Source organism: Tiliqua scincoides, chromosome 9 (assembly GCF_035046505.1).
Source record: "Tiliqua scincoides isolate rTilSci1 chromosome 9, rTilSci1.hap2, whole genome shotgun sequence".
Classification (NCBI taxonomy): domain Eukaryota; kingdom Metazoa; phylum Chordata; class Lepidosauria; order Squamata; family Scincidae; genus Tiliqua; species Tiliqua scincoides.
In genome coordinates this window covers 17,401,385-17,422,957 of record NC_089829.1, presented here as the reverse complement: position 1 = coordinate 17,422,957, position 21,573 = coordinate 17,401,385, and the positions used below count along the sequence as shown (strand labels likewise).

General features: G+C 43.4%; 1 protein-coding gene across 2 annotated transcripts in view; it reads left to right on the top strand.

Annotated features, from left to right (window-relative positions):
- The window catches only part of CSNK2A2 (casein kinase 2 alpha 2), a 33,598-nt gene that overhangs the window by 11,074 nt on the left and 951 nt on the right, over positions 1 to 21,573 (top strand). The window contains exons 3-11 of one of the 2 annotated variants that reach the window (XM_066636952.1): positions 4,767 to 4,868; positions 5,240 to 5,290; positions 7,049 to 7,108; positions 9,607 to 9,690; positions 11,063 to 11,173; positions 12,746 to 12,847; positions 14,620 to 14,720; positions 15,964 to 16,112; positions 17,764 to 17,857. In XM_066636952.1, the coding sequence (XP_066493049.1) occupies positions 4,767 to 4,868; positions 5,240 to 5,290; positions 7,049 to 7,108; positions 9,607 to 9,690; positions 11,063 to 11,173; positions 12,746 to 12,847; positions 14,620 to 14,720; positions 15,964 to 16,112; positions 17,764 to 17,840 (837 nt within the window). In that variant the 3' untranslated portion in view covers positions 17,841 to 17,857. Of the gene's footprint in view, positions 1 to 4,766; positions 4,869 to 5,239; positions 5,291 to 7,048; positions 7,109 to 9,606; positions 9,691 to 11,062; positions 11,174 to 12,745; positions 12,848 to 14,619; positions 14,721 to 15,963; positions 16,113 to 17,763; positions 19,065 to 21,573 lie in introns of those variants that run through there. The other variant, XM_066636953.1, reaches the window with a different exon arrangement.

Below are 21,573 nucleotides of genomic sequence, written 5' to 3'. Positions count from 1 at the left end.
CATCTAAGAGTTCAAGAAATTCACATGTGAAAGTGTTGATCTTTAAATAAAAAACCACAACTTGGTCTTTTTAGTGGAAGACTGAAAGTAAACATATCACTAGTCATTTTTTAAAAAGGGAATTCTCAGAGTCCAGAAATCTTGTCCCAGGCATAAAGGCTCATGTCTGTCCCAGATGGAAAGCATTGTTAAAGCTAGAATGACACTCCAGAAGAACAACCCTTGCTGAGGGCTAATCAGCGGGATGTCTGCAATGCGAAGTCCTTCTTCTGTAATTTTTAGAATTTTTATGGACTGTGGCAATTGCACTGATATAAGTACTTGGACTTTCATGTCACCTTTGACACACTTTCTTGCTTAGGCTTTTGAATAAAATTAAAAGAGGTGAGGAACTAGTGGGCAGAAAAATATTCTTCCCTCCCTTATAACTCTTAAATCAGGATCACCCCATGAAATGGAGCAGTTGAGATAGGCTGGACAAAATAAAGTCTTTCACACAATGCATATTTAACATGCAGTATTTATTACTGCAGATTGTGGTGATGGGCATTAAATTAGATGGCTTTTGGGTGAGATTAGACAAACCATTCATGGAGGGGGAAGAGATCTGTCAAAGCCTACTCGGCATGATGGTTCTGTAGAGCCCAGTTGCTTGTTCATCATACTGAGCAGGATTACCTTTGAATTCCCATCCTTTGGCGGGTCAAACAACTGGGAAGGGCTGTCATCATTATGCCCTGCATGTCAGCTTCCCGGAAATGTCTGACTGGTTGCTGTTGGTAACAGTAGACCTTTTTCATGTTGAATTAATTTAGTGGGTAGGTTTTTTGTTGAAATGTCAAAAGCTCTTTTTACAAATTTACAAGGTAATTTGCTTTTTGGAGTGTGTGTTTTTGTATTTGTGTAGTGTGTTTTCCTCTGATCTTTTTGTGGTTTATGTATGATTCCCAAGCCATCACCCATTTGGGCACCACTCTGTCAGACTCCTTAATTTTAGCAGTAGAATAGCATCTGAACCTTCAAGCCCTTTTGGTGTATATTGCAGGATCTAATAAACACCGTCTTGTTGTGAAAAGTCTGTGTTCTTCTCAGGTTTCCCTATGCTAAGCGTAGCATAGGTTATTAGCCCTGCAGAGGTGGAAATGTACAGCTTGGGGGCACTCTTTTTGGAGGAGTGTTAATGAACTTTAAACAGTGGCTGTTGCTGTAGTTTATTTGGTAGAGCAACATGTAAGGAGCAGGTGAGAGATGGTGGTTCTGAAGAGAACCTCTTTGGCCTCTCCAGAACATAGTGTCAGGTAGTGGCTAAGAGGCTGAGACTTGAATTGGGTCTTGTCGTAAACTCAGGGGGGTTTGGGGTGCCCAGAGTTCTTGGTTCTCCAACCCTAAAGCCCTCAAGGCCCCCTGTTCAGTAGTACTGCCACCACCCTATATGTGCCAGTGTCTCAGTCCAGGGACACTGAGACCCTCTAGGCTTAATTCTATCCCTTGCAGGCACTGAGTGCTTTCTCCATTTAAAGCTTCAGTCCTCAAGTTACTAGACCTCATGGAGCACTTGGTAGCTTGCTGAACGGCTAGGCAGGATTCTGAACCTTTGTCCCCAATAGGCAATGAAACAACTTAGTAAAAGAGATTTTAGTTTATTAAGTACATAAGGTTACATAAGGCAGCAAATGCTAGAGGCATAAATATCTAGGAAACATATCAGCAATAAAATAATAAAGCTAGCTGGCTATCTCTTTTAATACCTATCTCTCACCTGGGTCAGTTACTCTTGTAGATCTTTTAGCTCCAGGCTACCTGTGAGACCAGATGCCCATGGTGGACAATGGAGCTCACAGCGTGCAGGATGTTGCACCCAAAAACTCTGCCCAAGAAGAACCGGACACACCCCTTGGGGCACTCATTATTATACTTCTTATGCTACTAGTACTGAGGTGACTTCATACTTATTTAGACTGTCCAATCAGAAACTTTTGAGGACAGAAGCTTCTTGGAGTGGGTCTGCTTGCTAACCCTCCTAGTTCTTACCCCTCCCAACTCGAGATCCATAGCTGCATTCAATTCCGCTTGATCAGGCACCACTCAGTCTACTGAGGTGTTAAACATTCCAATGGGTTGTAATTCTTGTTGTCTGTCCTTTCTGGCCAGCAAAGGAGAGACAACAATCTTTTTGTTTGTTTACTCGCATTCTTGCAGCTAGGAATTGCTAGCCACTTCTCCGTTACTGACTTAGTTTGATTCAGGCTTCACATGCTAACCTAGGCCTAAACTGTACGTATTCATGACAGGTATTCTCCAGTTTGGATGTCACCCTTGCCATGAACTTGCTAGGTTGCCTTAGGGAAGCTGCTCTCTTTATTACAGGGGGGAAGTTGGGGCTATGGGGGTAATACCTTGCAGGGTTCTTCTAAGGATTACAAGAAGATAATTTACATGTGAATCACTCTGCAAAGTTGAAAGCATAGGTGCTAAGCATTTTTATGTAATTGTGTTTCCTTATAAAGGGATGGTGACCAGTTGGGGGCTGAGTGTTGAATTGGGAATGTCACCTGCCCATTAGCCATTCACCAACCTTATGGCTGTTGGAAAGGATAAGAGTTGATGTGACCTGGAGCCAGAGCAGGTGTTCCTCTGAGGTCCTTGGTTCTGTGTGCAACTAAAATGGTGTTTCGTATTAATATACAGATTAATGTTCCATCTGAGAGATGCAGTATTTCTGTGGTGATTATGATGTATTAGTTAAGCAACATATTTATCTCTGTAATAACTGGAACTAATGTTTCTTACCCCTAAATGTCAGGAGGATGAGCTTCATCTGTCTCCTATTGGAAATTATTAAAATCATGTAGAAAGTTGAAAAATAAGATAGATGCTATATTCTCCAGGGTGCTGTTCTGGAAGGCTTCTGGGGTATGACAGAGTCCATCTTCTGGAGCGTTTTGTTTAATGAATGCATTTGTTACAATTATTTTGAGATGTAGGGGAATTCTGGGCAGGCTTGCTTGAGTAATGATGCTTTTTCAAGTGGTTCTCCTCTTAGATTTTGTGGGGGAAGAGTAACTGTCCACTTCACCCCAGCACAGTGTTTCTTCTTCTGGCGGTCTGCTGGTGTTTTTCTGCATCTTCTTAGACTGTGAGCCCTTTTGGGACAAGGAGTAGGAGCCATTTAATTATTTGATTTTGCCTTTAAGCCATGAAGCACATTTTTTGTTGAAAAGCGGTATATAAGTAGTTCTATTAATAAGTCCTATTGAACAGTAGAATGTGTTTCTGAGTAACAAAAATTGGCACAAAAATTGGTCTGTGTACCATGTTTTTAGCCATGCTAGCAGTTAGAACCGATTCCCCTGATTCTGCAGCTGCAGATGCCAGTGTAGCATCAGCATCATATAATTTACAATCTCACACATTTCAGATGTCAGGGTAGATGACAAAATGATAACATCATGGTATAACCATGCCCCCAGTGTCCGTGACAACTCAACTAGGATTGGGCCAGGAGAAGGGTTGCTTCTGACTCTGTCAAACCAGCCTGTCTGTCATGTAGCAGAAGTGTCAGCTGTAACTTCTTTCTCTCAGTGAGGGCATTCTTGTACCTTCATTTTCATATAGGCCCTTTGGGATGTCTAGCCTGAATCTAGCAGAGAGAATTTCTTAAGCAAGAAGCCATAATATTTCAACAACATGGAAGTCTAGAGCACAAAATTGGGTATTTGAATACAGAATTTGGAAAATCTCCATTTTGGGGTGTTTGAATGCTGAACTACACCTTCATAACTTTAAATTTTAAATAAATTATTTAAATTATAATAAATTATAACTTTAAATTTTAAATAAATTATTGCAAGTAATGTTAAAGTACTGTATAAAGCATTTATAGACTGCCTTTTCCTTTTGAAACAAAAGGCCTATACATCCACAGTTTATCAGATAAGGGAATGGATTCTTGTTATGAATTTGCCCAACTCTTGATTTGCGCAAGTGATAAAATTTGACTTCACTTTTGATTTGATATCTAAATGAAGTTGTGCAACCATCATTACTTTTTAGAAAGTGTTAGTGTTAGTGTTAGTGTTAAAATAGCCATATAAATATAAATAAAATATCATTCTTTTGCAAATGTACCAGAACTTGCTGTTCTTGGCAATTAACATACCACCTGCTTGCATCTGCTCTTAATGGTCCTGTTCTTGGTTATGCTATGAGTCATCTTGAGGGATGCTGAAGGATAAGGGAATGAGACAGTACTTCCAGCTCGTCTCCAGGTTTTGGACAGACATAATAAACTGGATAAATATATTTCAAGTTGCTTCACATTAGTTTTGGAAAAAGAAGGGATGGTTATCTCCTGTTCCTGTTGATGATGATCAAGGGTAGATGTGTCTGTCAAGAGAGTGCCAGACAGGATAGTTGCTGTTTTCTTCCAAGAGAAACAGAGGGCACTTAACCAAATAGCTTCATTTCTCCTGTTGGAAAAATCAGAGGTACTCTTGTGTCTTTGTGAAATAACTGTAGCCATTTGAATGGATGGCTTCCATTTTTAACCAAAAGTGAATAATATTAGACCCAGTTTTTGCAAACCTGATAATCCTGTATCTTTGTTCTTATTTTGTCTATCTTCTCAAATCCAGATATGGCCTTCTTGCCAATGAGCCGCTCTGATTGCTTTCCCCATGATGTTACCAGCCCTTCATCGGGTCAGCTTAACTAAGTGGGGTAACCTTGAAAGAAATCTCACTTCTAATCACTCTTATGTATTTAAGCCAGTGAAGAAAAAGAAGATAAAACGAGAGGTTAAGATCTTGGAGAACCTGCGTGGTGGAACCAACATCATTAAACTGATTGACACGGTCAAGGATCCAGTGGTAGGTGCTAGTGTGTGTCAGGGATATTGGAAATGTTGGGGACTTGTTTGCAGAGATGGGTTCCTGGGGCAGTTCAGTTTCTGACACATTTTGGTTTAAATGCTGCTTGTTATGCTTCTGTGTTGGAATATGCTTTAACCCAACTCTGAGCCATGGGATAGATATTGATAATCCTAATGATCGTGCAGTTCTAAGTGGGCTTTAATGACTTGCATGTCCCTTGTTGGAAGAAGTGAATCCTAGACTGGTGCTGCCTCTCCCTTTGTGGGAATCCTGAGGCTGTAAAGAGCAGCACCCAGAGAAATTTTAAGGGAAATTGGTGAAGCAGGTTTTAGAAGATGTGCTTAAAATTATAAATATTTCTTTTGCAGTCAAAGACTCCAGCTCTGGTGTTTGAATACATCAATAATACAGATTTTAAGGTGAGTCTTTTCTGCTTTCTTATCTATACATAATGAATTTACTTGAAGAAAGCAAATGTTGTGCATAGTGAAACAAAAGGATTTATTCTTGGGCGAACAAGGAATTGTGCTGCGACTTGGGCATTAAATGACATTTTGTAAGGAGGTATTGCAAACAGCAAGCTGTCTTTCCTTGTGGTTTTGTGGTGCAGGTTCAAAGAGTGTGGTGTAATAGAAGAGTTTACTGCATTTCCTAGTTACTCTTTCTCAATATAGCAACTGTTGCTGTGAGGCATTTAATTCCACACTAATCTCTCTACTGTGATACTGTTTACAGCAGTGTTGTTGATGGGGATGGCAGAGCCTGAGTTTTGAATGGAATTCCAGCAGAGCTGCTGCTCTAAAGAAAGGTGATTTAGGATTAGCTAGGCCTGACCTAACTAGACTTGCTTCTGACTGCCAGGTATGCTTGATACTGTTTCAGCTGGTGGCAAATAGATTCAAGCCTAGTTTTTATTACAAATCCTTAATATGTGAGTTGCAAGTGTAAGAAGGAGGGATACCCCTGTAGTTACTCTGCTCTGACCTGAAGGAAATATTGGAGGCCACATGACCAGTAGAAATTCCTATCTGTCTAGCTGACATGGGATACTCATGAACGGAATCTCCCATATGGCTTTTGGTTGCCTGGCTTTTTGCATGTTACATCAAAGCAACTGAGTGGGGCTGCTAATTTGATTGGTGCTGGGAAGAGGGAGTTTACAATTTCTTCTTTTGCCATATTTCTGAACACCAAAGCTTTTTGCCTTTTGGAAAAGCAGATATCTTACAGATAGCTAGTGCCTGTGTTTTCTCCCATGAGTCAAACAACTTCTGGTGGGTGGATTTTAGACTGAGGAAGCAGTGTGGGAGAAACTGTTTAAACCCCAATCAATTAGCAGCCCCATTCAACTGTTTCAAAGCTAAAAAGACAAATCTTGTAAAACTGATTGTACTTTTTGAGGATAGAATATACTCCATCCATTAGATAACACTTCCACTCTGGCTGCTATTGACTTTATTGAAAACCTTGTGTTTTCACTTTATTCTGTATGATAAGTTTGTACTGAACGTTACAATTGGGGGGCAGGCTGGCTGTCAGCATTACTTTTGTATGTAAATGTCGATAACGCATGGTAAATGCTGGTGCTCTCCGCTTTCTATTATTGCTTCAGGAAATCAGTGTTACAGTTTTGGACATGCTTATCATCATTTTTCACTTTCTTAGTGGGAAAATGTGAAGCTCCTTTGCACCAAACTACCATGAAATGTTACCAGTTGCCAGAGAACCTAGAATATTGTTGGCATGCCTGCCTATTTGGTGATGGTACTGATCTTTCTAGCACACCCAAAATTTGAGGTTGGATGGGAATTTTGGTGGGGGGAGACAATGTAATGAGTAACTTCTGTTTTGGGTGCTGTGACTTCTGCATGCCTGTTTAACCAACAGGTATGCCTGTTGGTTAATTTAGGCCAGGCTATAGCCAGGACAGACTGTAAGTGACACTCAGGGTGCCTTGACCTTAAGGTGAGTCACAGGATGTTTCTGTGGGGTTTGGTTGCTTCTTGCCGGGGCAGCTTCTTTTCCCAGTGTCAGAGGAGAGAGTGTGTAATTCTCCTTGGAGAGTAGAAGATGCTCTGCAGAGTGTAAAAAGCAGCTTGGTGGGGAGAGATGCTTTTCATGTCTTATCTTGCACAGGACTTACCGTCTTTTTCTTTCTCTCCTCCCATCTGCATCAGCAACTGTACCAGATCCTGACGGACTTTGATATTCGGTTTTATATGTATGAACTGCTCAAGGTGAGTGTCGGGGGACAGGTACCAAAGTGGTCACTTGCAGTGCTTGGGAGTTGAGTGTAGAGAGAGAAGATCTGGGCTTTCTTTACACAGGGGGAAAAGGGTTGCTTTTGCTCCCCTGGGCCCAGCAGAAGTGGCAAACTTGTGCCTATGCCGTATTGCTTCACGCTGCAGGTGGGGGCTGACATGCACAGCTGGTCTCCCATTTAAAAAAAAACAAACTTCTTACATGTAGAAAAGCTGAAGAATTCTTCTTCCAGACAGGATTCGTTTTCTGTGTGGCAGGATTCTCTGGCAGAGCATTCACTCATTTAGCCCTCATCTCCAGTCTGACATGATACCGCCCATAATTAGAATTGCCACCATGTCTGTCCCAGTTTTCACAAATGGCAAGTATTCTTGCATGTTCTCCCTGAGGAGACTTACCAGTCCTTTTGAGTACTTGGGGCGTTTTGCCCCTGAAGGAGTTGAAGACCCTTCTGTTGCTCAGCTTTGTTCTTCACCTCCATGTGGTGCCAAGATAGAACTGATCATAGGTTTTTACCTGGCACAGCTAGGGAAGATCTGAAGGGGTTTTTGGGGGGGGGGAGTACGCTGAATCTTGGTCACTTCTCTGCAGTGCTTCCCAAGCTGTTTGCAGCTTCTTGGCTCAAGAGAACCTCCTGGAATAATTTTCTTCACATCCAGCTTGTCCAAGAAATAATTATGCCTTGCAAATGCATTGAGTCTCCCTTGATGTCCCTGAAACCCTTCCCTTTCTGTGTGCCAAGCTCAAGGCAGGTCAGAGGAACTATAGGAAAGTTGGCCACACAACCTGTGACCTTGGAAAGCAGAAATAATGTTTTGCCCACTTCTAGTTCAGAGGTCTTCAACATTCCAATGAGTTAAACTTTGTGCACTCTTCCCCTATTCTCCCTCTTCCAAAATGCATACACAATGGCTGCTAAAGGCAAGTTTGTCCATGCTTGGCTAGCTTCTGTTGCCTAAATTTATCTTCCTTGCATGGTTCTCCAATGCAAAGCAGCCTCAAAAAATAATGGCTCAGAGGACAAGCAAGTTTATCCTATAAAGTCACAGATGTTGGTGATGTTGTGGAAACTGTTGCTGCTACTGTGAATGCTAAAGGCAGACTTGGTATATTTGTCAGGCCTTTTGTTGTGGCCGTCTCCACCTTCCTGTTCCTATAGAGTGTATGATTCTTAGCATGTGCCTCTCTGTTCTGCTCTTGAGGACAGCTGTGTGCATTGACTGCAGTAGCCTTGGGGCACACCCATATCCCTTCTACAATATCCCTGGCTGCCGGTTCTGTTCCGGGCCCAATTCAAGCTGCTAGTTTTGACTTTTAAAGCCCTTTACGGCTCGGGTCCGGGGTATTTGAGGGACCGCCTCCTTCCCTACAATCCTGCCCGTGCTCTTAGATCATCTGGGGGGGCCCTTTTGACTGTGCCGCCACTAAGAGATGTGAGAGGGGTGGCAGCCAGGAAGAGGGCCTTCTCGGTGGTGGCCCCCGAACTGTGGAATACCCTCCCCTTAGAACTGAGAACTGCTCCCTCATTGCTAATGTTTCGGCGTGGACTGAAGACCTTTTTATTTCAAAAAGCTTTTAATTATTGACAGGCTGGCTGGCGTTCTTGCTTCTTGCTTTTTTATATGAAAATCCACAGGGTTTGTTTGTTTTTAGATTTTTTTAATTATTGTAAATTGTTTTTAATAATTGTTTTTTCATGTTGTACTTTTAAATTGTAAGCCGCCTTGTGTGCCCGTTGGGCAAAAAGGCGGGGTATAAATTAATAATATAATAATAATAATTCTAGCAGGAAAACCTTTGTACGGCTCTTTAGTACCCCCCCCCCCCCCAAATCCAACTGAGGAGAGTACTGGTTATGCTACAGGTCATCCTTTAAAGTATTCTCATAAGAGACTCATTATGGTCATGAACAACAACAGTATTTATATACCGCTTTTCAGCAAAAAGTTCACAAAGTGGTTTACGGAGAAAATCAAATATCTAATGGCTCCCTGTCCCAAAAGGGCTCACAATCTAAAAAGATGCAACACCAGCAGACAGCCACTAGAAAAGACACTGCTGGGGTGAGGTGGGCCAGTTGCTCTCCCCCTGCTAAATAAAAGAGGAGCACCCACTTGAAAAAGTGCCTCTTAACCAGTTAGCAGGGGTTGAAATGTCATGGTCACTTGTTTCAGAGCCTTTGTCTTGGAAGTTTGGGCTCTCTCGGCATCGGGTTGCAGGGACATGAAGAGGGCAGAAAGTTTGGGTGCCTGCTGTACCGCTGGACTCTTGAGCTCTAAGATGTTTGCTTTGGTACAACAAACTAACCTTTGGGATAATTCTGGTGCTTGTGGCAGTGAAGCATCCCTTTTTAATTTTGCTCATGCTGGGAAGAGAAATTGGCGCATGGTAATAGCGGAATTCCTGCTGTCTTCTCAGTGAACAGATTTAATCTGTTTTGTGTTGGGTATTAACTTGTATATGTGTCTGGCAGGCCTTGGATTACTGTCACAGCATGGGGGTCATGCACAGAGATGTCAAACCTCACAACGTCATGATAGACCACCAACAGAAAAAGGTACTGCCATGGGAAGATGTTGGAGGGAAAATTGTGTGTTGCTGTGGCTGACTCTTGGTGTAGGCTTTGGGCCTCATCCTCTTCCCCACTTCTAGGTCTCAGTGGTGGGTGGGTGGGTTTCCAGTGCTGGATACCACTGTGACACCTTTGTCTGAAACCAGATCTCTTAGCAGGGGATACTTGAACTGTTGTCAGGGGAAGACTTGGGCTGGCTTACCTGGTTCAAAGTGATTTCCTCTTCTGGAAATGAGGATGGGATACCAGCCAATGAGACATGCCGCCTGCTCTGTTTTTCACCATGGATGTTATATGCTTAGTTTCCTAGATGTTTGTCTGGGGATGCAGTTTAGGCAACCAAACCATCTCAAGTGAACTGGAAATGACACATGTCTACCTTGAAGCGCTACTGCCTGTTAGTGTAGACAGTACTGACTTAGCTGGAGCACTTGTCTGGCACATCATATGTTCACAGATGTCTGCTGCATTGCATCCTGTCTGAAGAATGTGAGAACCTTCTGTGTGCTTGAGACCAAATGATTCATCTCTGAGCAAAGAGGATCAAGCTGTCCCACCCATCTTCGTCTTTCACACTCCCTCTTTGCTTTAACCAGCCAGACTTCTCTTGTGATGCCCTGCATTTCCTCCCCAGGCTTTGCTGCCTGTCCCCTTTCACATTTTCTTGGTCATGCCTGCTCGGCCTTTGTGCAGCTGCAGACAGCTTTGGTTTCCTCCAGGCTCCCTGCAGTGCACCGAGCAAAACCAGCTTTTGATCTTGGTGTGTATGGAGTCTGGGGAATTACTCAGGAGGGGACCACCATTGTGTATTTAAAAGATTTTGAAAATCTGCTTTTCTTTTTATCGGCTGCTAACACTGCTTGGAGAGGGCTGTTTCTGGGGTCTGCCCAACTGCAGCTTCCTTCAAGTGCATGTCTTTAATGATGTCTCAAAGCTGTGTTGTGGCCTCTCAGCATTATTGAATCTTGCTGGCAGATTCTGCACCTTCAGGAGGCAGGAAACCCAACATGTGCCTGGAAGCAGCACTTCTGCAGAGCTTCTTGCCCTTGCAGCTGTCCCTGTGCATTAACATTGGTTGGGGCCTTAAGGCTTAGCTGTTCTTTCACACCCATGCATACAGCTGGTTCCTGTTTCCCAGGGTTCAGTTAACTGTACTTTAGACAACAGGTGGCTTTTGGCTAGCAAAATGAATCATCCAGCCATAGTTTATCTACCCAGAATTGTGGCACTAACTTCATAGGGCACAGGAGGAGCTGAGCAATAGCCTGGATGGCAGCTGCATGAGTTCCTTGCACAGGGCTGTGTGTTTTAACTGAGGAATTGAGAGAGACTCCTTGACCGTCTTACTTGTTCACAGTTGCGGCTCATAGACTGGGGCTTGGCAGAATTCTACCATCCAGCTCAGGAATACAATGTTCGCGTGGCTTCAAGGTACTTCAAAGGTCCAGAGCTCCTTGTGGACTACCAAGTAAGTAACTACCTCTGGCTGGTTTCTTTCTGTTCTGTCTGAAAGGCTGTTCCATTTGTCCCAGATCTACTGCCCTTTGCTGTGTATGAGCAGCACAGAGTGGCCAGTCGGGGTCTGGCAGCAGTCCAACTGAAGGCTGTTTCCTGGCACACAGGAAGGTGTTCTTGGTGACTGCTGCCATGTTAGAATGCTCTCTGGTTCGCGAGAATCTGTGCGTGGGCAGTTGTGTGAATGCAGTGAAGAACTCTATTGATTAATCTTCTTAACTTACCCTTATTGATAGTGACAGAATAAGATACAGGTTTGAAGACCAAGGTGAACAACTGGGGGTCACTTTGGTCCTTGTTTTTTACCTTACCAAAGTCGTTCCTGGTGTGTGTGTACACACACACACACACATGTGTATGAAGTTTCATAGGATCATCTTTCACCAGCTCACTCTTGAGGTCTGAGACAGGCTGTCACCTTACACTTTACAAACCTTTTCTGGCCTCCTTTGGAGGTTCCCCTTCTCTAGCACTTCCATTTAAAGCAGGGGTGCTCAATAGGTGGATCGCGATCTACCGGTAGATCGTGAAGCAAAATGAGTAGATCGCGGAGTGCCGACCCCCCCCTTCAGGTGCCTCTGGGAGGAAACGCCGGGAGTAAGGCCCATTGTACTCAATGGGGCTTATTCCCAGGTAAGTGTGGCTAGGATTGCAGCCTCACAGCCTAATCCTAGGCATGTCTACTCAGGAGTAAGTCCTGTTATACTCAGTGGGGCTCAAGGTACACCAACATACATTGTACACATAAATGTTATATGTTATGATGGCGCGAACATTGTAAAAAAAACTCTGGTAGATCTCCGGCCTTGCTGGGTTTCAAAGTGGCTCTCGAGCCAAAAAAGTGTAAGCACCCCTGATTTAAAGTGTTCAGAGAGGGAACTTCTGAAGTGTTAATGGGTGTGGAGGAGGGTGCAAATGACTGGAAAAGGGGTTTTTATAATTGGCGGTGTAGGAAGGGTGGTAAGGAAGTAAATGATCTGGAATTTAACCAGTGCTGAATATGCATTGTGGATAACTTTATTTTTAGATGGGGGAATGGTGGCAAGGCAGAAATGTTATCAGACCAGGCAACCCTCTTACTGGAATGTACTGTTTCTCTTTAGCCTCCCTAAGTGGGCAACTCAGAGAGCCTGTGTACATTAAAGGTTGACACAAAGAGGGAGAAAACTGCAGGATAATGCAAGCCCAAGAGCAGGGCTGGTCATGGGGCACACCCAGGCTGAGCCAGACTGTGCTCTTAATTCAAAGCTACTCCAGCAATTCTGGCCTTTCCTTGGTAGTAGCCAGGATAGATGGGGACTGGGAATGAGAAGGTGAGATCCTGGTTTGCCCAAAGGTTTCCTTTGAAGTTGTTTTCCTTCAGCTACAGATGGAGCATTGTTTTTATACAGTGTTAGATACTTAAGAATTTTGAAATCCAAGCTGGAGTTGCAATTCTAATGAGCAGCACTGTCTGCAGCTGCCTGGGTTCAAGAGACATGCTCCTCCCTCATAGCCTTTTCTGCCTTCCTTTGTTTCCTCCTAGATGTATGACTATAGCTTAGATATGTGGAGCTTAGGCTGTATGCTGGCCAGCATGATCTTCCGAAAAGAGCCTTTTTTCCACGGTCAAGACAACTATGACCAGGTGAGAAATGGGATTATAGCACATCTTGCTGGAGTGTGAGAGGGCTGCTTGTTTCTTTCTACATCTGTAATGAGAAGAAGCAGACAGCATAAGTATGCATTTAAAGAAAAACTAATAACTAGATTAATATTAAGGATGCCAATAATTGTGCCTGGTAAATAGTTGTTTATCTAATAAGGGTACATTCAAAACGATAAAAAGACAAGTACAGTGTGGAAATATATGCATTCAGAAACGAGAAATAAAACATCACAGAAGTGAAATCAGCAAACAAAAGTTAAATCTGAATTTACAAAAACAAACTAACTTGACATAAAAGATGTCAGGATCTCCCAAGCAGAATACAGAAACTGTACTGTAGGATCTCCCATAATTCTGCTTTCTTTAGTGCTGGTATGTTGTAACACTCTTTGCCTCAACATGATTGACAGCTGTTCTAACCACAGTGGGAGCAGTACTTTCTGGGAAGCATGGGGCCAATCAGGGCCAGTTTCCTGCCTTTAATTATGTCTCTTGTAGTGCTGTTTCACTTTTTGGAATGGGTCTCCTGTATCATGAGATGTATTACTGGATTTTAACTCAAGGAAATGGGTCAGATTCTTGCTTTCTAAAACAATAACTGCTGCAAAGGTACCAGAACTGGTTTCCTTTCAGGACTATCTCACTTGCTTCTGTCTCTGGGACCTTGGCTAGTTCTTACCAAGTTTACGTTAGAACCTTTTGACTTCAGTTTCTAATCTCTTCCTGGGCTTTTATATCTGGCCCTTCTGTGGGTGTAGGTATAGGTCAAATATAACATCCACCCATCATAGCTGAAAATGTTGAGCATGTTTGAGCTAGATGGGGTGCCATCACATTTCTTCTTGAGTAGGAATAACCTCATCTCTGATTTCAAGCTTCACTTTTCAAAGCCCTAAAGCAGGGGTGTCCAAATGTTTTGGCAGGAGGGCCACATCATCTCTCTGACACTGTCAGGGGCTGGGGAAAAAAGAATTAATTTACTTTTAAAATTTGAATAAATTTACTTAAATTTACATAAATGAATATTAGAGATGGAACTTATATGAATGAATGAAGGTCTTTCAATAGCTCAAGGCCTATAAAAGGCCTTGCACAAAGCAAGGCTGACCTTTATTGTATCACAAACATGAAACAGCAAGCAGTAGAAGGAGCCCTCAACTTCCAGCGCACGCAAGAGGTCGAACACTTGCCTTCATGCTGTGAGCAGTTGTGTTGGGCCTCCGGAGGGCCAGAGGCTCATTGGAGATTGGGGGCTCCCCACAGCTCAGATTGGGAGTCCCCAGGGGCTGCGAATTGTCTTTGAGTTAGGTTTTGGGCACCCCTACCCTAAAGCAACGATCACTGAGTGCAGGTAGATCCTGAAACATCTGCCAGAGAGAACACCTGGAGCCTGAGTCCATGCTCTGTTGCCCATGTGCTGCTTTGAGGTTGGGATGGTAATAGGTGGGCAACCCCTGCCCTGCCATCCTAGTGAGGCAGGCCTTGTTTTGTGATTGCTTTTGGAATATTTCCATCCCAAGGGACTCATTTATTTATTTCAGTGAGCAGAATACATTGGCAAGCTCCTTTTTGCTCAAAGAGGAAGTTGTGTCCAGTTTCAAGCTCGGCTAGTGCAGCCCGTCCAGGAAAGGTGTTTCTTCTCTGCCTGACTTCTGTCTGTCTTGAACTGGCAGCCCTTGAGCCAGCTTTATTCCAGTGTAGCAACAGTGTACATGACTTCTCTAGAGCCACATATATGTTCTTTATTGCAGTTGGTCCGCATTGCAAAAGTTCTTGGTACAGATGAATTATATGGTTATCTGAAGAAGTATCACATAGAACTGGACCCTCACTTCAATGATATCTTGGGACAGTAAGTTTGTGGATTTTTTCTATGAACAGGGGTGGGCTTAGCATGAAGTATGGGTCCAGCTCAATCCCTGCTGGAAAAGAGCGTTGTGCAATTGATTCAGTGGCTTGCCCATCCCATCCAGGTGCAGGTTTGTTTACCTGTACCTGTGGTGATGATACCAAAGAGTTGTTGGCAGAGCTGTGGCCTCTACCTTCCACATCCCCAGTTTTCTGAGGCTATAGATGACAGAAAACAAGATTCAGGTGTGTGTCCCACAAGGTATTCTGTTGAGGCCCACAGACTGTTTCTAGGATCCACAGAACTTTTGCTCTGCAAAGTTTTTGAGAGACCCAAGTCTTCATCCTCAGCCTTTTGGAGAACACAGAAACCATTGTGTTTTTGAGGTTTGGGACCAGGAAAGCAAATGGAAATTAATATTTTTGGCTTTCTTAGGGTAAATCATTCTTTCCTGATTTTTAAGAACTAGATTTTTGTGACTAGAGCTCACTTGAAGGCTCTGCCGGGGAGAGGGAATTATTTTCCAGTATATCTGGAAAGTTTTTCTAAGAAGCTTAGTCTTGCAGTTCTGTGTATGCTGATGTCCACTGGCAATTTGCAAGCTTGAACATGCCTGGAGGTGAGGATGTGTGTCTCCCCTCTCCCTTCCACAGCTCATAGGGAGCAGAAAGAACCCACTTAGTTCATTGGAATCTACTTGCGTGGACATCTGCCTAGGATTTCATCTCTGTTGTATTCCTCTTTTTTCCTATGATGCTGCCACACAGTCTTAAGATTTGTATTAGGTAAAGTAGTTATATAGCCAAATGTTTGTTGCTTTGGCAATTCCAGAAAGTATAGGAATTGTTCAGAAAGTGAATTTTATGTTCTTTTTGGAATTCACATTGTGTGTTATAGGATTAGGTAAATGTTTTGAATTCTATATAGCCCTTTACTTAGATTAACTAAGGGAAATAATGTTATGAAGAGGAACAATCTCTCTGCAGTATAATTTCTTCAATATTGTAACTGCATTTATTAGCAAAAAAAAAAAAAAATCTGATCTGTTTATGACTTTTCAACCCATAGGGTATCTATTTTGGCAGCTTAAAACCTAGGTGGGGAAAACCATCTTCTGAGGCAGATTTACACCCACTCTGCCAAGTACTTTGGGTTACTAATAACGATAGGTAGAAGTAAAATAATCTAGAGGTGGTAAAATGTTCAGGCTTCAGGATCACAAACCGACTGCACTGCCCACTTTCAGACATTCACGGAAGCGCTGGGAGAACTTCATCCATAGTGAAAACAGACACCTGGTCAGCCCTGAAGTCTTGGACCTTCTGGACAAACTCCTGCGATATGACCATCAACAGAGGCTGACTGCCAAAGAAGCTATGGAGCACCCCTATTTCTGTAAGTCTCTTGAGGAAGACAGGAGCAGCACAGATGGGTTTGAGCTGCGAAGTTGGGCCTTGCAGCTGTGCTTCATGCTCTCAGTATAGCACCTGATAAAACCAGTTAGCAAACTCCAGGGTTTGGTGTTAAAATGTTCCAAAGTGTTTTGAATCTTGGTGGAGGGAAAACAGTTATTCCTAGAAAATCAGTTGTCTTCTTTCACATTAATGTTCAGGAGTGTTGATAGAATCTGGTCTGAAATCTTAGGATAATTAGAGCCGTAGCTGCACTTTTGGAAAACACCAAAGTGGCCACAAAGCACCCGAAATGAGCTTTAATGACTGTTGCATTAAGACAGCTATAGGCTGAAATGGGGGAGCAGTTTGTGCCTCTTGGAATGAAATGTTCTGGGGTTTCAGCTTTTCCCATTACATGAAGACAAGTCATAAGAGGTTATCATGTTTCTCCTCCTATCTGGAAATGAAGCTTTTCCTTCTCCAGAAATGGGGGGGCTGGTTTAGCACCCTTAGAATTTACTGCAGGTAGTGCTTCTGTTCTGTATTTGTTTGCATGTGTTCTCTAGTAGAGTGTTTTACTGAGCTTTTCAAGTGCTTTGGGGAGTACTATTTAGCAGATGAAATGCAAATTGACTTTTTTCAGTAAATCTTGACAGGAAAGGCAACATGGATCTGACTCCTCCCATCCGGGCACTGAAGGAGAGCAACCAGATACCCCAGCACTGGGTGATGCATCTGTGCTGGGTCTTCTTGTTACCATTATATGTAAATAAGCAATGATAGCCAGGCAGCCCTGATGCTCTTGCACCCAACAGTAGTTGAGCCTCTCTCTCAAAGTAATTCAGACTAGATATCTGGGAAGAGCAGCATGTCCTAGTAGGTTCTGATCTAAGCTGTCTGAATGCAATTTTGATTATGTTGCACTTCAAAATTCCACAAACAAAAATGTCAAGTTGCCCCCCCCCCAGGAGCTTGAAGTTGTCCCCACCTGTCTCCAAATGACGAGAAGGCGCAATAAAAGATTGGGGAAGGGAAGGCTCAGAAACCAAGAGGGTGTTGAGTTGGATACAGTAACCCAAAGAAGTGTGAGCAACACTGTCAATGTGTTCAGACTTTGTTTTGTTTTGGGATGAGGGCTATAGGGTTAGGTCAGACTGTCACATCAGGTGAGTTTTGAGATGTTTGAAGGGGAGAAAAGAGATATTAAGAAGCAATTCCTGGTAGCTCCTTCTTCTGACCACCTCTCAGTTGTGCAGGCAGTCCAAAACTGGCTTCAGTTTTGATGACCAGGGTTGAATTTGGTTGGGAATTAGATGATGGTGCAGGTTTTCTCAGCTGATTCATGTGTGTTTTGTTCATGTGTGTTTTGTTCAGTCTCTCTGCTGCTTTTGTGAACTATCTGAAAGAAGTGCACAACTGGCTAAGTGAGGGTTCCACCACTGCTAAATTGGCTTTCCCTCCAAGTCTGCTGTGACGGGTCTCTTAGGGAGGTGGAGGCAGGAAGACTGCCATTGGACGTGTCTTGCTGATTCATTCCTGGTCAGAATTCTGAATTGTCCAGGCATTCACTGAAAAACATCATGCACTTCAAAAGAGTTGGTAATAAGTGCTGCCTTTGAGTTCCAGTAACCCGTCCTCCTCCTCTTTTGCAGATCCAGTTGTGAAGGAACAGGCCCAGCCCAGCTCTGACAGCTCTGTGCTCTCTAGTGGCCTAACAGCAGCACGATGAAGTTTGGGAAACGACGGGTAATTCCAGAGGTTTACAAATAAAAACACACCCTTCGGTCACCCAGGGAAGGGTTGAACCAGCCCCTGTATGTTCAGCAGAAGCCTCGTCTTGAAGGGGGTTAGGGCTTAGCCTCTCTCTCTTTCTCTCTCCAGCACTTATGGCTTCCCTAACTTTCTCCTTGTGTTACCAAAGCCCTGATCCAAACGATTGTGCAAGTCTTATGGAAACAAGGGTGTGCCCTGGGGTCCACATGACTGGCTCTGGGTTGATTCTGCAATTTCCTAACTCTTCCTTTTGTAACCCATCATTTTCTCTGTTCCACATACACCCACACACAGTAGCCTTCACCCCATAGAAGCAAGCCCTCGTGGGGTCAGAGCTACTTGGACATCAGCAAATGCAAACCTGTCGGTCATGGGTGTCACCCCTGCTTTTTCTAGGTCTCAAATTGAGCCTTTATTTTTTTCTGTTTATATTTTAAGTCTTTGGCAATTATCTAAGTCAGTCAAACAAATGTGCTTTGTAGCACATTCAGAACCAAGAGCCTTGGGGAGGGTCCTGGTACCCTCCTCCTTGTGGGAAAGTGCCTGCCTTAGCGGAGGAAGGACATTTGTCGCAGAAGAACAAGAACTTCCTCTAGCTAGGCATGTTCTTATCACTAGAAAAGCCAACATGGTTTTTCCCACCAATGTGCGAACTTGGGTAGCTTTGATTCCAGCAGCTCCAAATATGTGGAGAAGGGAAGAGGAAGTGTGCGGGCAAGGAGACCAGTGGGAGATTTTGGAAGCCAGTAGTCGTAGGGCTCCTTAGAACTGGTATGCAATGACCTGTCTTAAGGCTCAGATCCCTGTAGCATTTTTCCACACCAGCCCACTGTTGGGGAGGAGTTGAGGTAGAATCCTCTGCTTTGGGGGATGTGAGATGCTTTTGTTTTTTTTCATTGGGTCTTTTATGAGCCCCACAGTTCAATCCCACCTTTGGGGGGATTATATTGTGTGATTCTGGTGACCTCATAAACCTAAATCCACACATTTTTGTTACACATCTCAATGCATCCCTTTCTATTACATTGTCAGATATTTAATTTTAAGTAATAGAGTTAGACTGTTTCTATTTGAAGAATCTGTTTACATTCCATATCCCAATAACGACATGTTAGCATTGGTATCAGGTCAGATCCGTTTGTACAATTCACTGGAACAAATAAATCTCTCTATGTACAAACTTGTGTTGTCATCCATCTAGTGTGTGGGCATTCCTCATTAGGAAAAAACAATGCAGGGGCTGGAATCTTGCTTTGGGGTTTCAGAGGGAAATTATTTTGGCACCCTTTACCTTTGAAAGCGAAGACCCTGAGTCAAATATTGGATATAGAAGTGAGATGAGAGGGTTCAAGTCCCAAGTCAGGAGCATTACATAATGAATTGCTGAATGAGTTGTATTCTTATTTTCCTTGCCAGAGTTGCTCCAGACTGCTCGAAATGAAAACCAAACAGGCTGCCCCCCAGCCCTGATGTGTAATAGTAACCTTAATCTGGATGCTAAAATAATAAAAAGGAGGCACTAGTTTTGCAGAAGAAAATATTTTCTTTCCAATTTAACTGAGCCAATATGGCTTTAAAAACGTGTTGACTAGTGCAACATAATCCCATGCTACAATTAATATGGAACACTGCTCCTGAGTGTCTGTCTCTCTCTGCATGCAGCTTGTTCTGCAGAATTGTCATGAGAGTAAACAAGGGAAGACTGTCCAGGCTGGGTGATAACTTGGGTAGGATGCCTTTGCCTCCTTTTAGATGCTCTGCAAGATCCATTTTTTACTTTTCACCCATTCAGGTGACTACTCTCAGTGCCAATTCACACTGTTTACCATTTCCACTTGATGATCAGTTGCTTCTCAGGATGCCTTTGTGGCAATGAACATCTGAGCATTGCAAATGTGGAGAGAGATTTTTCTATCAAAATGCACTTGTGATTGTGGAGCTAGAGGAGGCCTATCTGCAAAAACACTGCAGTAGTAGTCATGGGATGCAGTTTTCTTCTTAGCTTCTAGATTTTGTGTCCTAACCATTGCTAGAGGTGTGTGAAAATGGTGTTTTTTTTACTCAGAAGTAATCCCATTACGTTCAGTAAAACTTGGATTGTACTCCTATCTTACTCATCAGAAACAAACACCTCTAACCATTGCTCATCCTTGCTTAACTTGTACATCTCCTGCCACTGTATTTGTTTTGGGGAGGGAGTAAATATTGAAGATTTTCCTGCAATTCTGGTGAACAAAACAATCCCAATAGTGAGATGAGATTAAATACTGAGACCAGGTATGTACAGATTAATCCGATGTGTGCAGATTAGAGCTTATTGTACGGAACCTTGTTTCCTTGGTGTGGAGTTATCTTCACATCAGCATAGAAAGCTCAGAAGTGTATTTGTGCTATGGGGTATCTGTCTGTCTCTCTCTGCTTAAATTGAATCATCTGTTTCAGTGATGATACAGTAGCCACTCAGGCAACTGACTGGGCTGCATGTATGGCCCTCCTTTATCTTGGTGAGGTGCAATATTGAAATAGGGTATGTGCACTAACCCTAGGAATATCATGGAGGAATCTGGCAGCCCTGTGCATGGATGGTGGTCAGTAAAATAACTGATGGGCTTCAGGTTGCCTACCCCTGACCTACTTGGTTTTCAAATCCTAGGATTTATGAATACATGTTCTCTTAACATTTTATCTGGCTTTTCTAAAGAAGTCTGTTCAGAACTTCCAGCAGAATACCACATTCTTGCATAATTTAGCTTGATAGTACGACTTACTGGTGTATTTTGGATGTAAAATGAGAGTTGCCCCTCTGTGGTTTGCAGCTGTGCTTGCCAAAGCATCCTCAAAAGTTTGTGAAACATAGAATGGGTTTTGCAAAGCACTTGATTGTCCCCAACTAGTCTTCTGAGCAAAATTCCCCCTCTCTGGTGGGTTGGGTGGCTGAGACTCGGGTGGTGGATGTAGCCTTACACCTGCATAGTCTGACTAAAGCTATAATTTAGATCATGATTTCAGTTTTTCAAAGAATTTCACAGATATCATCTTATCCTTGCAGTAGCACTGCAGGGTAGGAAATATTTTCTGTACGTTGCTGCAGACTGGAGGGAGAGGGCCCAAAGGGAGAAAGTGCCTTGCTGAAGAGCACTGACAGAAGCTATTTAAATCGGGGACTACTGATTATAGCTACTACACTACACCAGCTCTGAACTCCCAAATGATGGTACCAGGTATGGGAAGTAAAGGTCCAAAAAGAGCACTAGAGAGAAGAGTGTGTATTGGCAAGTTGGGGTAAATGGTTCAGGTTCAGGCTGCACCTCTGGCGTTCCTTGACACTAGAATCTCACATGTTCACTTTCACTTGTGAGCGTGTCCTTGATACCTTCTTGGTTCAAGTGGTTCAAACTGGAGATCGCTGCACATCGGCAAAGGCTTCCCTGGCATGGATGGTGCTTACCGTTCTGCCGGGGAGCTCCTGCAAAGCACCCCCATGCGCCCCATTCTTCACCACGTCCACCTGCTTCTGCCTGGAAATTCAGGTGTAAAACCTGCTGGTGCATTGGAAGTCAGAAGTGGCTGGATGCAGCAAAGAATGGGGACACGTGGAGTCACTTTGTAGAAGCTCCCCCATGGAAGAGTATGCGCCATCTGCACGGGGGGGGGGGCTTAGGAAGGGTGCTGGATCTGACCCACAGGCT